At 42.6% G+C, this 15,912-nt stretch overlaps 1 protein-coding gene across 1 annotated transcript; it reads left to right on the top strand.

Annotated features, from left to right (window-relative positions):
* The first annotated feature begins 1,417 nt into the window (after window positions 1-1,417).
* TMEM273 (transmembrane protein 273) lies at window positions 1,418-15,912 on the top strand. Its single transcript, XM_066555099.1, has 6 exons — window positions 1,418-1,530; window positions 6,744-6,797; window positions 7,517-7,627; window positions 8,140-8,164; window positions 14,879-14,905; window positions 15,687-15,912. The coding sequence occupies exons 1-6, from the start codon at window positions 1,479-1,481 to the stop codon at window positions 15,730-15,732; spliced, it is 315 nt and encodes a 104-aa protein (XP_066411196.1). The 5' UTR covers window positions 1,418-1,478; the 3' UTR covers window positions 15,733-15,912.

Here is a 15,912-nt window from a genome sequence, read left to right as displayed (position 1 = left end):
GTATAAATCTGACATTACTCCCACTATTTACAGGTCGAAGGTAAAAGCAGAATTAATTAAACATATATATCCTACCCAGTGGCTGGATGGTGAAGAACAGAGGGAAGGCTGATAATGATGACGGTGCTTGAAACCACATTTCCCAATTTGGTCAAGAATCAGAATAAACCTATTACAAAGCAGGATTATATTAAGTCTGTCTTATTCTGGTCAGTGCTTTTCCTTGCTGGAGGTATGCTGTGAACAAGGACAGTGAAGCTTACACAGTGAGCTGTGTGCAGTCACCTAGATAAGCTCTTTGAAGCATTCATGGAAAAGTAGCAATGGAACAAAGCAAAAAGCTTTAGAGATTTCATCCAAATACTCAGATGCTTAGTTCCTTCTCTGAAATACTGAAACTACTTGAGACTGCTGATTTGGGCTATCAGAAGCAACAAAAACCAACAAAAGCAAAATAAAGCAAAACCACCCCCAAATAAAAAAAAAAAAACAACCACCAAACCCCAAGACAAAACAAGCAAGCTGACATTCCTGTTATTACTTCTAGAAGAGGTTTTCAGGAACCTTGAAGCATGGGATCATTTGCAGATGAAACATGAGGTACAAAAACACTGGAGGTTTCTTACAATGGTCCTGATCTTTCCCATCCAGCTGGTGCAGAGATTTTTGTTTTCTTGGTTCTGGTTTTTCCAGTTCTGGTCCCATAGAGAACCAGGAGCAGAGAAAGAGCAAAACTGAACTACACACACACGTGTGTGTGTGTGTGTGGGTGTGTGTGTGTGTGTGTGTGCACCAACACTACAGGTCAAGGCAGTAACAAATACTTTCTATGACATCTGCCACACTCAATCTGTTGTACCAATGCTTCACACAGCAAAATAGGACAGGGACATCAAGACATTTTTCTCAGAAGTTACTGTCTGGGAACTGGCTTGCAATAATTTAGCAGCCATAGTGTGCTGCTTCTCTACTCCTGAAAAAGCTGATTATGAAAGGGAAATATTCAAATGAGTGCTCTGCTGAAAACATGATAGCATTCAAGTTGAGTTCATAAGAAAGCTAGCAATACTGAAAGAGAATGCCTCAGAAAACTCTTCTTCTAAGACAGAAAATCCACTTGGTTATCCATGGATACAGAAGATTTCAGCAGAAACAAATTCACTGTGATAGGATGTTTTCAATATGCAAAAATAACTGCTAGGGTTTAAAGGTCCCTTAGAAAGCAAATCTCTAATCTCAGTTGAACTAGGCTGTGCTGTTGGCTGTCCACCTTTTCTACAAAACATTTTCAAGTTTGTTTATGCATTGAGCTTAAACCCAAAAAAGGGAACTTTTGTTTGCAAATCTAACTACTCAGGATGTGACTGTAGTTTCTCAATAATCATGTGACCTGCTTTAGCTTTTTTTTTTTCAGACACTGCAGAAGAGCAAAATTCATGAAAACTTGAGTGAAACCACTCTGTTGTCACAACTTCATAATGCCCTTACTAACAAGCTGGATATCAGCACCAACAGCATTTCTTCTCCTACGTAAGTGATCTAACTTATTTGTTTTCCATTCTTTCTGAGAGCTTTTATTCTTGAGCTTGATGGGCTTATTTGTTCCCCAGCTTAATTGTCTATATCTTGTGTAAAATTTTGTTTCTTGGAAAAAAAAGTTTGTTGAGCCAGAGGGATATTTTGCTGAGTTTTCTAGGTCAGGTTTCTTATTCTGGGTGCAAAGGGCTCAGCTGTGCACAGTCCAGAAGACACAGTGAAGTCAAATGCCTGCAGCTTTGCTGATTAGATGTGCACCTGCCGAGCACCTTGTTTAGCACTTTGTTTCCTTCTCCCTGTCCAGGAAACAGCACTTCAGTAGAGTTTGAGGGAAAACTGACCTGCGTGCATGCTGGCTGCAAGCTGCTTTTGGACTCTGCATCTCTCCCTTATGGAACAGCCAGAGTCCCGACTCACGTTGCTTCTAATGCTCCCTGCTGGCCCAAGCAGGGCTTTCTCACAACCTGTTTCCTACTTCATTCTTACTCATCTCCACTTTGTGCAGGCAAGAAGTGGGGCTTATGGCTAGGAAGCCTCAGCAGGAACACTGGGACAGTGTGGTCTAACGGGGAGGGGGGGCTGGCAGCAGTTCCATTGGCTATTGCCCTACCTGGATGCTTGGTAAGGGGGCAGGCACCACCCTCTGGTGGCAAGGCTCAGCTTTTACCTAATGAGCTCCTCCCATGCTACCCGGCTTCATGCAGACGTTCACAGAAAATCACCATCTACACTTGGGGAACCCCACAGGAGCAGTTTGCCCCGCCTGAGACATGCTGACCAGTTATTCCCGCTTGCACCCACTGGGTACTCGCTCCTGCCTCACCTTCTGCAAAGCTGTCCACAGGTCTGCAGCAGTGCTCTACCCTGCCTCTGGGGCTCCCAGAGATTTGCATCCTTTCCTATTTGCTGCCTCAATTACAAATGGCAGTGAGGTCCTGGCTGCTGCAAAGCCACCGGACCAGCCATTATCTCTTGCAATGAGGAGAAATATGAGTTGTTGGAGGAAAAGAAAAAAAGTCATGTGGAAGCAGGAGGTAACAAGCAAAGGGACTAAGGCAGATGCTGTGTACTTAAAAAGACGAGGCACACATTGCTGTTATGGCTGGTTTACAATACCTAATCCGGTAGGGAAATTGAGCTCTTCCTGCTCCCTGATTTTACGCCCAAATTGCATTCTGCACCATTTTCCTGGCTGAGCTGACCTCTGGGCAAGGCACCGCTGTGTCGCAGAGAGCCCGGGCGCAGCAGTGTGACACAGAGGCTGCTCTCTGCTTGGCTCAGCTGTGTGCAGCAAGGCCTGGGGAGAGCTGACTCTGCCCAGAGTCACACCGAGATCACAGACTGGAGCCGGCCAGCCCAGTGAGTTTATCTGCAGTTCCATCGCCTGCTCAGCAGCTCCACCTCGCAGAGGGTAACCGCAGCGGCAGAGCCGTACTCTGTGTTACAGAGCGATACTCCGCCTTGCAGAGAGATACTCTGTGTTACAGAGTGATACTCCGCCTTGCAGAGAGATACTCTGTGTTACAGAGCGATACTCCGCCTTGCAGAGAGATACTCTGCGTTACAGAGCCATGCTCTGTGTTACAGAGCGATACTCCGCCTTGCAGAGAGATACTCTGCGTTACAGAGCCATGCTCTGTGTTACAGAGCGATACTCCGCCTTGCAGAGAGATACTCTGTGTTACAGAGCCATGCTCTGTGTTACAGAGCGATACTCCGCCTTGCAGAGAGATACTCTGTGTTACAGAGCCATACTCTGTGTTACAGAGCGATACTCCGCCTTGCAGAGAGATACTCTGTGTTACAGGGCGATACTCCGCCTTGCAGAGCGATACTCCGCCTTGCAGAGAGATACTCTGCGTTACGGAGCCATGCTCTGTGTTACAGAGTGACGCTCGGAGTCGCAGAGCGTTTGCAGCCGGCAGGGAGAGCTTCCCCGCTGGCACCCGGCTCCAGCCCAGCTGCCCCCGGCACGTTCTCCGTTCCTCTTTCTCCAGTGCCCCCACCTGTAGCAGGGCCCATCCAGCCCGCGGTCTGTGCCAGCGGCGCACTCACCAAGGTGTTCCCCAGCGGCTGGAGGCGCAGCCCGGTGTCTCAGTGGGCTCCTGGTGCTGCCAGAGCCGGGGGCACATCCCCATCCTGTGCCAGCTGCACACCGTGCCCGAGCCAGCACACAGCACAGGGCAAACAGCACCGGCACTGGCTTCGGGGCTCTTTGAAAAATGATCCACAAGTCACTCAAGCCTGGGTATCAAATTCATCTGCTAGGCTCTTCCACACAGGAGCAAGTACTCTGCAAGTCCAGAGGGTTTATTCAAGACGTGAGAGTTAGTCTGAACTCTCTATAGAGTCAGAAATCCAGCACTGCAGAGTATAAACCATCATTTCTAACCCCCCCGAATGGGAGATTTTTGTACCTCCCCAAAAGATCTAAATTGCAGATAAGATCAAGATCAAACAGAAAAACGGTTATTTGAATTAGTTAATCCACCTATTTCCACCCAAGAAAAAACGTAAACAAATAGAATCCACCTAACACCGCCTTTGAAAGCAAACGGTATTTAAACAGCATCCAGTAAATGATATTAAACCTTAATTAAAAGCATATTGCAAGAATGAATTGAAAATATTCTCTTTAGTCTTGTGGGTTTTCAGGAATTTCCCTCCCTTTTTAAAAAGAAACTAATAATTTAATCTCAATATATTAAACTGACCTACATATAATATTCCATGTAAAATATTATTTCTGCCATAAAACACATAATCTGTCACTGGTTTAATTCCATTAGAAAGCATACATTAAGGTCTATGTATTATGATCATTAGGATAATAAAAGTAATACAATATCACTTTTATTATGCTTGAATTTAAAACATTTTTCATATGAGCACAAAGAATAATTAAGGGGATGGAAGAAAGGTGTTTTTTTAAAATTTATAATGAAATAAAATCACAGGCGAGAGCAAAGAGACCAGCTCTTAATATGGAAAAACCAGAAGCTATGCTTTTTGTGCCCACTGTGTAGCCTTAGAGCTTTTTGTTATCTTTAAATTTCCTTATCTTTATAACTTTGGTACTGGCCATTTAGTAGAGCCAGTGTATGTGACAGTGTTCACAAGGGTTCTTGGATGAGGGAAGAGATGAGAATGTTGACTCCATGTTCAGAAGGCTTGATTTATTATTTTATTTTATATATATATTACATTATAACTATACTAAAAAGAAATAGAAGGACAGGTTTCCTCAAAAGCTTGCTAAGCTAAGAATAGAATAAGAAGAATAAAAACAAAAGGCAGCTCTCTCAGACTCTGTCCGAGATAGCTCCGTCTTGATTGGCCATTAATTATAAACATTCAAGATGGCCCAATCAAAAAACCACCTGTTGCATTCCACAGCAGCAGATAACCATTGTTTACATTCTTTTTCTGAGGTCACAGCTCCTCAGAAGGGAAAATCCTAAAGAAAGGATTTTTAGTGAAAAAGATGTCTGCGACAAGTGTAAGCATAGATTCTCTACCCCTCACAACTCCTCCTCTGAGTGTCATGGAGGTTTTGGAGAGAAAACATTTCTGCTTGCACAAAATAAGTTTCCAGACATTTTCATTATGTAGAAAAGTTTGCCAAAAAAAACCAAACAACTTTCAGCTCTGAATTATAGTTCCCAAAACATATTTGCTTGAAAACTCAAGATTTTTTTTAAGCTCTTCTCCAGATTTTTGAAGCTTGATTTGTAATTTATTAAAATTTGAGAATAGAAATGTGATTAAGACCAGGAAATAAAAATAAATCTGTTGTAAGCCAGCCAATATATCAGGGGTTTTTGGCATAACCCTGGAAGCCCCAGGCCCACACTCAGCTCAAGAGTTTTAGCAGTCTGAAAAACAGACACAAGATTATTTCTGTAAAGATACCAAAATGCCTTGTTTTGGAATGTAAGCTTCAAGCTTAAAAGCAGTCATGTTTCTAGCATTCATTTTACTGGACAACAAATGAAAGTACAGACCTCAAAACCTCAAGAAAATAAAATTCTTTCTCCACAAAACATGGAGGGGAGGAGCTGGGACTTATAATGTTGGACACTTTAGCAATAGGAAAACTGAGTGCATTTAAGACACTGAAATTCTACTTGTGTTTCAGCCAGATAATACTCCCTTCCCAATTCCTGCTATGGTGGGGAATGCCAGTGAGAAGATGCTGCTGTGTGCAAGGCAGCTGTGTCCCCACCAGGTGCCCCTGGTACTGTCACCCTGGCAGTGACCTCGTGCTGTGCCTGCAGCACGTGCAGGGGGCAGGGGTTGAGCAGCACACAGGTTTAGAATGCAGGAGTCATATCTGCCTTTAAAGCCTTCTCATGGCCCAGCACCTCATGCAGCTGCACATCAGTTACATCATTTGGAGCTACTTGAAAAGCCCCTGGTAGAAATATCCTTGCACTGAGAAAAACATTCAAGTGTACATTTTAAACAATTTCCTATAATAACCACGCAACATTAAAACTAAACGTGACCTCTCCTTTTTCTCATTTTTAAAAGATGTTGATTCTGTTTTCTTGCTAAAGAATGTGGGAATGAATTGTTTTCTTCAAAGCCACTCCATTCTGAGGGCCTGCACACTCTGAGCATCAGAGTGGCTTAGTGGCTTTATGGAGTAGGAAAGAGCCGGGAGGTGTCCTTTTCATGAACAGGGAACTTGGTGTAGAACTCTCTGGAAAGATTTGTTTCCAGCTGACAAAATTTGCTTGCAAGAGGAAAAGACTCTTCTCTGCCAGCAATAAATCCCATTCTGAAGACTGGAACTCCAGGCAGGATTGGGATTTGTGGGAAAAGGGGTGTTGGGCTATGCCATATCCTCACTTATTAGCATGTTTTATTAGCTTTAGTGCATCTGTAATCTTTTCCTTGATTTAAAGCAACTTCTCTTGCATAGAGCTCTCTGGCTTGCAATGACAAAATCAAGGAATGGAAACAGCTGTAAGGCAAAATAAAATTTTGGAATTGTATTTTCTCTTCTGGTCAAAAACTGGCACAATTCTGTGTGTGTGGCCACATTTCTAGGATGCTGTCATTAACTTGACTGATAACATTTCACTACTGCAGGAAGGCTCAGATTCTATCCTAGGATTTATTAGAATCAAGTATCCCCTTGGAAAAAGCCAGAAATGGAATTCTGCTCAATGTCCTAACAGGCTAAAATATTTCCATTCCAGATTTTTGGAGAGCAAAGGTACATGCTTCTGGAAACCCATGGGAGGAGGAAATAGGTGAGTTCATGGTGGGATTTTCACTTCCAGACAGGAAGTTAGAGGCAAAATAACAAAACTGAACGTCCTTAGAAGACTTCATATACTTTTTAGGTGTAGAAAATAAACATTGTGAGTTTGTAATTGCCTATGCTGCAGAGTCCTGCCATGTGACTGACTCTTTAAATCACGTGTATGAGGACAGAGTGTGGGACTCAGATCCTGAACACAGATACCCCCTGCTTGACATACTACCCTTGTGTACACACAGTGATGACAAATCACACAGTTTACACTTTCAAATTCTCCTTCCTCCCAGCAAAGACTTACAGAGGCAGAGCAGCTGGGCAAGGCAGGAGGATCAGGACTGGGAGGTGGATATGTGCATGTGCATATCTGGAAGCAGCAATAACAGTTTGGAAGGATGCAGATTGGTAAAGGAGCGTGGATGCGGGATTTTGCTTTTGGGGTAAAAGTAAAGCCCTGGCTCTAAAACTCAGCTGAGACCTGCACACACCAAAAGCTGAAGTTGTTCGTTATCATAAAACACCCTTGAGCCCCTTAGCCACAGGTTCACATGGCTTCATTGTATGCAGGGATTTTAAAGAACTGACTCAGACTCTCCTCAGCCACTTACTCAGGCTTAGCATTCTTTTTAGGGATGTGTTACATCTGAAACTCAAAAAAATTATTTATTATTTAAAGGTGTATACTCACTGAGTTGTTTTCACTATTTGCAGATTACACATATGTTATTATAGGAGTTACTCTGGGAGCAGTTCTAGCACTTGGTTTTCTGGCAGTAATAATATGCATGATCAAAGCCAAAGAGATTGACAGTGTCTTTGGAGGTAAGAAAAAAATACTCCTGATCCCTTTTCCATAGATCTAACTCTCCTCATCTTCTGATACAGCAGATCTGAGCTTCAGTGTTAGCAATTGAGTATTTACAACAGCTCTGGCATTCCTGTGAAGAACTAATTTAAAAGTGTCTGAATTGCTGGACTGCCTAGAACTGCAGACTTACATTTCACTATAACCAAGTCTACTCTTTAGCCTCAAAGTTGTTTCTCATCATACCCTGGGGATATGCTACAACCTAACTCAAACCAGACAAAGTATTAGCTAAGACACAGGTCTGAGAAACCTGTCATGAGATATTCCAGCGGGAAGAATCAAGAAGGGCTTTAGGAAAGTTGCATGACTCAACTAATATCAAAGAGTTTTGCCTCAGAAAGAATGGCTGGATCTTTACCAGCTGTAACTATGTACTCCTGGTTGCCTCCTCACAAATTCTGTGGAGGCCTATCACCACTCTGTTCCTTGTTTCTTGACTAACCACATTTTCCTCTTCTCACTTTAGAGTCAGATGGCAAAATGGATAGAAGGTAAGAGTCACTGTGTTTTCTGTTATGCACAACTTCTAATTTCTCTCTCTCATTATGCATGATGCTTCCCCATGCTGGAATGATTGCACATAACACACATGGTAAGCCCCTAGAGGACTGCGATATCTAGTGAGTATGCATGGAAAAAGGAATGTTCTTTTAACAACTTCTCAACATTTCAGAAATACACAAGAAAACCCAGCAGACATTCTTTTTAAAATGAAAATCCTTCAAACACTTGTGATGAAACTTCTTTTTTTTTGTTTGTTTGTACCATGAATAATAACAGCAAACTCTGGGTAACCTTCTAAGGTTACTCTGTCTGCACCTCAGTTCTGAAAACTCCCTTCACACTTACAAGTCAGGGTCACGCAGTGACCATTCCTGCTGGGAGGGATGCCTCTCTGCTCTTCACCTTCCTCCCCCTTACCCAGAAAGAGTAAGGCCATTTTAGGGTCTGAGCACCTGACCAGCTCACCAGCAGGAGGGCGGTTCCAGCCTTCTTGGGCAATGGCCACTCTGCATCTCCCCCATGGACAGGCAGTGGGGAAGGGGTGTACAGGAGCAGGGGCTCTGGACTGCAAGCTCCGGTGGCTCATGATAACCTACAGATGTTACACATGTTACAGATGTATCCTACAGATGTGGACACTTTTTTGTGTCCCTCTGAGACATTTTATAAGTGACTAAAAACCCCCAAACATCAACTAACGAGCATTCTCATCAAGGGTAGACAACAGCTGTACTCTATGATTTCAGAAATGGCTTTTGGCCTCTCTCAGAGAGCTGGATAGAAGACTGTCCCCACCACAGCCATTCCTCATAAAGAGAGCACAGCATACGTAAACACTGAATTAAACTGAATTAAACACTGAATTAAAGACCAAAGCAAGGACAGCCTTTGCAGGAGCAGCTTCAATGTTTTGTGTGCTTGACAGAGAAGGGCCCCAGTCCTGCAGCACGTGTTGTTTTCCCAGGGAGACACTCTTTCAGTGTAACTGGCACAAAATGTTTCCTTTTTTAGTAATACACCATTCTCTGACAAGACTCCGGCAATTTCTGTGCATTAGCCTGAAATAGATTAGGGCTATGATAAAGTCAGAAGAACAAACATAGAATACCTGGTAAACTTTATGATGCTTTCAGGGCAGTGTAGACAGAGCAATTAATGGGAAAGTCATAAGGAAGAGCTAAGTCAGAACAGAAAAGCCAGAGACCAGAGTCAAGAGAAAAGAGAATAAAGGGATGAGAGGGACAAAGACAAGAAACACAGAAGGCAGTGGTAGATTTATTGCCTGGGTGAAATGCAGACAGGATGATCTATGAACTGTTCCACACTGGACTTCTCTAGCTCTCTTTGCTGTTTATTATGTGCCATATTTTCCTTCAGAGACAGTCTGAACATTTATTACATCATCCTCTGATCTTTCTAGGGGAAGTGGCTGACTTTGTGGTGGCAGCAAAATTTAACATCTTTAATGGTGACCTTACATTGACCTCTTTGATGTTTCCTTATCCCAGTCTACAGGCATTTGCTAAAAGGTAGAGTGAAATTTCCAGTTTCATGACAAAATTCTGGTCTTAAGGCTGGAAGTGTGACACAATACAGAAACGTTTTGCCTTAGAGCCACTGACACTGACCAGCGAGACAGACTCTAATTCCACAATATTTTGGGGAAAAACTATTTATGTTAAAGATAACACTTTTACGGCTAAGTAGAAAAAAACTTAGAAATCCACTGTCACTTATTAAGAAGTGTACTCAATTCTGCTGTACTAATCAGTAATTTACTAGCAAATCTTTGTTCTCATTCGCCTCAAGGCATTTACGTATTACTCTCTGGGATTGTATAATGCTGGTAATAATCTGTGGAAACAGAATAGTCTTCTACTGGTTTTGAGGAAACCTCTGGCAGTAAAAATACTACCAGAGCTATATAAACATTTAAAAATGCTCCTAATAAACTAATACTTAGTAGGATTTATTTAGGTCACCAGAGACACATATGATAATTAGGTCTAAGTTGATTTTGCTTACTTGCTTCAGTTCCCTAGGGAATTCTAATTAATGGAATTTTAGACCAGTCCTAGTCCTAGAAAATGCTCTGATAAAGTGAAGTCTATTATCTGAAATCACCTGATTTATTCCAACCAACCATATAGCCATCCTGAATCCCTCAGGGAAAGGCAACCTGGAGCCTGTTCAGTGTTAAGAGACACCATCCCTTTAGGACTGGAGAGGAGAACTGGCAAATCTTCTGCAAACAGCTTCATTTTCTGCTTGACCAGGAGTGATTATTAGTGCTTGTTCTGGAAAAAAATATTTAATCCAACTGATAGAACACTCAACCAAATTCACCTTCAGCCAAATTTTGTTTTAAATTTTACATTATCATTATTCCTACAAATGCCACCAGCCACTCAATATTTCCCTAGCTGGGAACTACTCTGAGCGGGCATCACCCAGCACTGCACTTCCATAGCCAGTGGAGTTGCTCAGCCTCATAGCAGCTGAAGGTCTTGATGCAGATAATCATCCTCTGTGTCAGAACCCCAATTAGCTGGTACTGAACCCTTCCAAGAACAATTTTCACTAAAATCAGGAAGTATTTGAATGCATCCCCCACGATAATTTCCAAAACACTTAAAACACAAGTGTTTCAATACCCACACACCACTGACAGCTCATTGTGAAATAATTAACAGAATTTACCACTTTATTTAGTCAGGTACATAACATTAAGATTTAAACAATCAATTCACAATGGGTTGCCCTTAAACTCAATGGGATATTTACTAACACTTGAGAAGGAAAAGGCTTGAGGCAAGATTCTGTAAGCCAACAAAACAGCAATTTATATGTCAACTGACAATTATTTAACGTCCTCTTTTTTAATTAATAGCTCATGTCAGTATCAAATGCCATCTTGGTGTAAGCTTGGTAAATTATAATGCCTAAAAATTTCATGCAAGTTTAATGTATTCATAAAAATGTCTGGGCACATTTAATGCTGGCAATATTTTGAGTTAACTACAGTGCATGTCAGCCAGATTTATTTTGACAGGAGACAAAGAAAGAGACATACAGAGACAAGGAGAAGGGTGGAGAGACAGAGAATGTTTACTAAAAAAGAAAAGGTACATATTTTAAACCTGCCACAAATGAATCTTTTGTCAACACATCCTGGGCAACAGCACACACAAAATTCCCCGTGCCATTCACTGGGTTCTACAGGACTCCATGTAAATCATTCAGTAGAAAATCAGGTTCTAAATGCAATACACAAGTTCTTATGATGTTTTATGGAAGAGGGGAGGAGCTTGCCAAGTGCATTGGTGATTTTCTTTTCCTATCCAAAGCCTCATCTAAATATTCTCTTATATTTTCCCTCCTGACTTCTAAAGGACCAACTTCTCTCTCCTTTGCTAGACTGTGCTTGAGAAACACAGAATACTTTTGAGAATTGTAGTATTCTTTAGGTGAATGGAGCAGGTCTTGGCATGTAAATGTACTTTAAAACCTCAAATATGTTCTAAAATTCATTAAAAACAATGCCAGACATTGCATAGGAAGTGAAATTGTCCACTTTGCAAATATAAACATCACAGATAGATGGCACGGAAAAGACAAGGTTTCGGCAGTCATGTGCAGGTTTCAATGTTGAGCTGCAGTTTCTTCCAACTACCAGAACTGTGGCAGCCTAAACATCTGAACCAGGAGTCTTTTTCCTAGCATTTTGTCATGTTCAGGTTTGTAGTCTGACAGGCAGGGACAGTGAACATGATCTGATCTAAAAATATCATATCCTTCAAACAGGTTTGAAGTCAGATAGAAAGACAAACATCTTGTTTTGGAGATGAGAAGAGTTCTATCTGATCCAAAATTGATCTATAGCACTGTGAATTGCAGAATGCATCGTTTAACAAACAGGAAGCCAAAAACACACTCATGAGTCCCATCACCTGCATATGGGAGACACTGTCTGTCTAGTCACTGGAGTCTGAGCTCACAAATAAACTTAACTGGAGATCAAGTTTTGATGCTAGAGTGGGTACTTGAAAAAACCATATGGGAGTCCTTTGGAAAATGGTTCCAAAATTTACAAACCAAAATCCCTAAGTAAATACAAATTGAAAAACAAAAAAGAGACTTTGGCCTTGGCTGAGAGTGTCACTGGAAGGGTGGTGCACAAGGGGAAAGGGTCAATATGGAGAGCACAGGTTTCCCAGGATGCTGGGCACTAAAATGCATTGCAGCCCCTCAGATACTGTGCCAGCAATTCACAGGTAACACTATAAGTTCAGCCCACAGCCTGGCAGCAAGTTCCCTGCATCTATCCTTACTCTCCTAAAACAAGCCTACTTTTTCTTTTCCTCTCCCAGGAATATTTTAAACTATGCAATCAGTTTGATCTTCTTGGATCTGCAGCAGACCAGTCATGTAGACTCAGCAGAATCCTTGACACCTCTGAATGGATTCTCTTAACATCCCTCAGTGGTGCCCTAAGCTGTTCTTTCACTTGCCACTCTTGGTTTCCCAAGCAGACCTTCACAAGGTTTTTCATTCTGACAAGGAGGATATTCTATATACAATTCAATCATCATGTCAACAAAGTTTTCAGAAGTTATCACTGGTTTACATTGAAGCAAAAACAGAGTGAGCAACGACACGACACTTCTTCAATGATCCAAATAAGCCTTGCAAAATCAGTCACAAATTATTCTTGTGAGGTCTGTTTTGACTACAGAGCCTCTCTTCACATTGCCACTGTGGCCTACAGCCAGTAGTGAAGAACTGACACGAGAATGGGAGTGGAAGACAGCTTGGAGGGCTCCAGTCCTCTTAGGCAGGAGAACATTTGCACTTCCCTGGGTAGATAGCACCTGCACAAGACGAGTGTGGCCCTGTTGATACAGCAGCACAGGCCCAATTCCTTGCTCAGCACTGTAGGGATTAGTGGGTGTTGATAGGCAAAAGGCTGTATTCACTGCTTTAGGCTTCCTAGCATGCATCCTGGGAATTGAGTTTAATGGAAAATATTTAAAGCTTCACAGATGCCATAATAATGCATGCTATTGCAAATAAATATAAGGACAAGTAGAGATGATCTAAACAACTCCATTTGTGTGCAAATGTTTAAAAATGGGCAAATAATCTCAGCAGAAATGGCTGTCTCAACTCCTTGTACATATATATTTGCATAAACAAAATGTCAATACCCATTCTGTGTTGAGGCAATAGTCAGCAGTGACTAGAGTAATAAACTGTTTTTTCTTCCTACTCCTGTCACTGCCCTGTCTAGCTGAACTTGCTCTTCTGAACAACCTTGGACAAGTCCCTGGCTCAGGTTACCCTTTCCATAAAATGAAATTAATCTTTTTATCACACACTTCAAAATCAAGGACGTTAAGCTTTGCACTATGCTAGGGACAGCAGGCTTTAAAAAGCAGCAGTAAGACACTCTGTAGGTTTCAGCTCCCTTAGCACCATTCCTGGATTGAGGGAATACAGACACAAACAGTCCCTGAAAGACAGGTTTTATACATATATATATATATATGCACAATACACACGTATGTATGGCACAAACTTCTAGGGTGAGATTAATTCATTAAACCCATTTCAATGATACAGCATACCTCACTGATGCCAGCTATGAACCTGATGGGCAGAGCTACACTTCTGGCTATTTTTTGCTCCTCTGGCCACCCTCCACATTCCCTGGGAGGGCACCAGGCCCAGGGTGTCTGTTCTCCTCTTGGATGTGGGGACTGCCTTTGTGGTTGACCTTTTCACAGCTGCCAAACAGGGAAGAATCCTTACTCCTTCCTACCCCTCTGCACAACTGTTTGAGGCTAGTCTTGAACAGCTCTAAATAATTTGATTGTAAGAGTTGGTGCCAAACCTGCTGAGTCAGGAGGATGCTTTCCTGGTAATATTCAGACACCTGTCAGAGGCAATTCCTTCCACAGCCATCGTGGTTGCTGCTGGCAAACTTGCTGGTGCAAATGATTCCAGCACTGAACGAGTAATTCCACCCTTCCCTAGAGCGGCTGCAAGTGTGAATACAAAAAAAAAAAAAAAGGCGAAATGTTTCTGGAAGAGCACCCTCTTGACCCCTGTCAGCAGGCACCCAGGGTAACCCAAATATTAGATGCCACCGAGCAAAGAGCCTCCTGCTCCCTGGCAGCACCAGTCTGCCAAACAAACTGAGTAGCTTTGTGTTGCCTAGGGCTTGTCAGAGAAGTGACAACAAGGGATTAGCCAGGAATGAAAGCTGCTATGACAGCTAAAGGACAGCTTAAAACCAACGCAAATCAAGGCCTCTTGACGCAAGAGACAAGAGTGCCAGGTGTTAGTCAGACAGGAACAGCATCGAATTAGAGCTCCTGCATATTCCAGCTCACTGGTTTCTGGGGATCACATTTAATTTCTGCACACAAGTTCACACTAGCCTTATGAAAAAAGAATCACTGATTTCCAATCCTTGTGGTGTCATGACATTTAACATAATCGAGGGCTGCAAGACAAGATCGCTTTCCCAAGCACTGACACTAGATGGAGCAAAACTGAATAAAAGATTTAGAGCAGTGAAGAAAAAAATAAAAAAGTTCCCGCATTTCGGCAACTCTAATGTGTTACTCATTTGAATTCTCACCTTTGATTATGGCTCTGGAAGTCACAATTAATAGCTCACTCTTTACACTTTGCAGGTCAAACACGGGATCAAGCCAAAACAGGTACGTCCTGGGGGAAGTGGTGCTGGTGGCACAGGGAGGTGGAGTGGCAGTACTGGGCAGACCCAAAGCAGTAGAGGCACATCCACCTAGGGGAAGGTGCACAGCAATAAAGGCTGTGGGGTTACCCTGGGTTACAGAGAGCCCAGATGTGCTGGGCACTGTGCATGGGCTGAGGCAGGTAATTTAACTGTGCCGTGCAACAGCTTCCCAGTGCTCACCTGGAGCTCCCTGGCACAGGCACACCGCAAGGCTGGCTGCCCTGTGCAGCTGCCCCACAGCAGCAGCCACTCCAGGTAATAAACTCCTGGGAAAATGCAGCCACAAAAGGACCCAGGAGCTGCTGCTCAGCTGCTCCCCACCCTGTGAAAAGGCAATAGTGGGAAGCACCCCAAATGAAAATAATCCAGTGTCTGCAATTCAGGGAGCCCTGGGATGCTACCCAAAAATGCATGGCTTGCTGATAGTGGATTCCTGCTTGGCAGTGACAAGGGCACCTGGAAGTCACCACAACAGCCACAAGCATGAATTTGTTCTGTTAATTCACTTAGGAAAAACAGATGCCTCCAAAGGTACAAAGGAACATCTACTAAAAAGAAAGTTAAGTGAAAGGAACTTCATGAATGTAACTCAAGCATCTCCATTGATAATTTTCTAGAATTCCTGTGATTTTTATCTGAGTATCTCCCAGCTCAGCTTTTACAATGATGTTTTACCTGGTATAATCCAGGTAAAACCAAAGCCAGAGAGGTATTGTTAACCTGCAATTTTTCTTTCTTTTCAGAGATGACAGCAATACAATAAGAAACCAAAGTACAAGAGATCAATAACCCTTTTGCAATCAACAGTTACCTGGTCTGAGGATCAATAGAAGTCTCTTGTGCACAGGCAGGAATCCTACCAATACCAATCCTTTTCTTTGTTCTTTAGTTGAAAGGCTGATTGATTGTTTACAGGAAGAGCTTATAGTGCTCCTAACTTCAATCACCTGCACCCAAAAGGCCTGCAAT

Source organism: Molothrus aeneus, chromosome 8 (genome assembly GCF_037042795.1).
Source record: "Molothrus aeneus isolate 106 chromosome 8, BPBGC_Maene_1.0, whole genome shotgun sequence".
Taxonomy (NCBI): Eukaryota; Metazoa; Chordata; class Aves; order Passeriformes; family Icteridae; genus Molothrus; species Molothrus aeneus.
Note: the sequence above shows the minus strand (reverse complement) of the source record. Positions and strands in the feature narration are given on the sequence as shown.

Coding starts and splice junctions, on each gene's coding strand:
- TMEM273 (XM_066555099.1), top strand. CDS start 1,479: ATGCCCTTACTAACAAGCTGGATATCAGCACCAACAGCATTTCTTCTC. Junction 8,165..14,878: donor GATGGCAAAATGGATAGAAG/GTAAGAGTCACT, acceptor TACACTTTGCAG/GTCAAACACGGGATCAAGCC. Junction 14,906..15,686: donor ACGGGATCAAGCCAAAACAG/GTACGTCCTGGG, acceptor CTTTCTTTTCAG/AGATGACAGCAATACAATAA.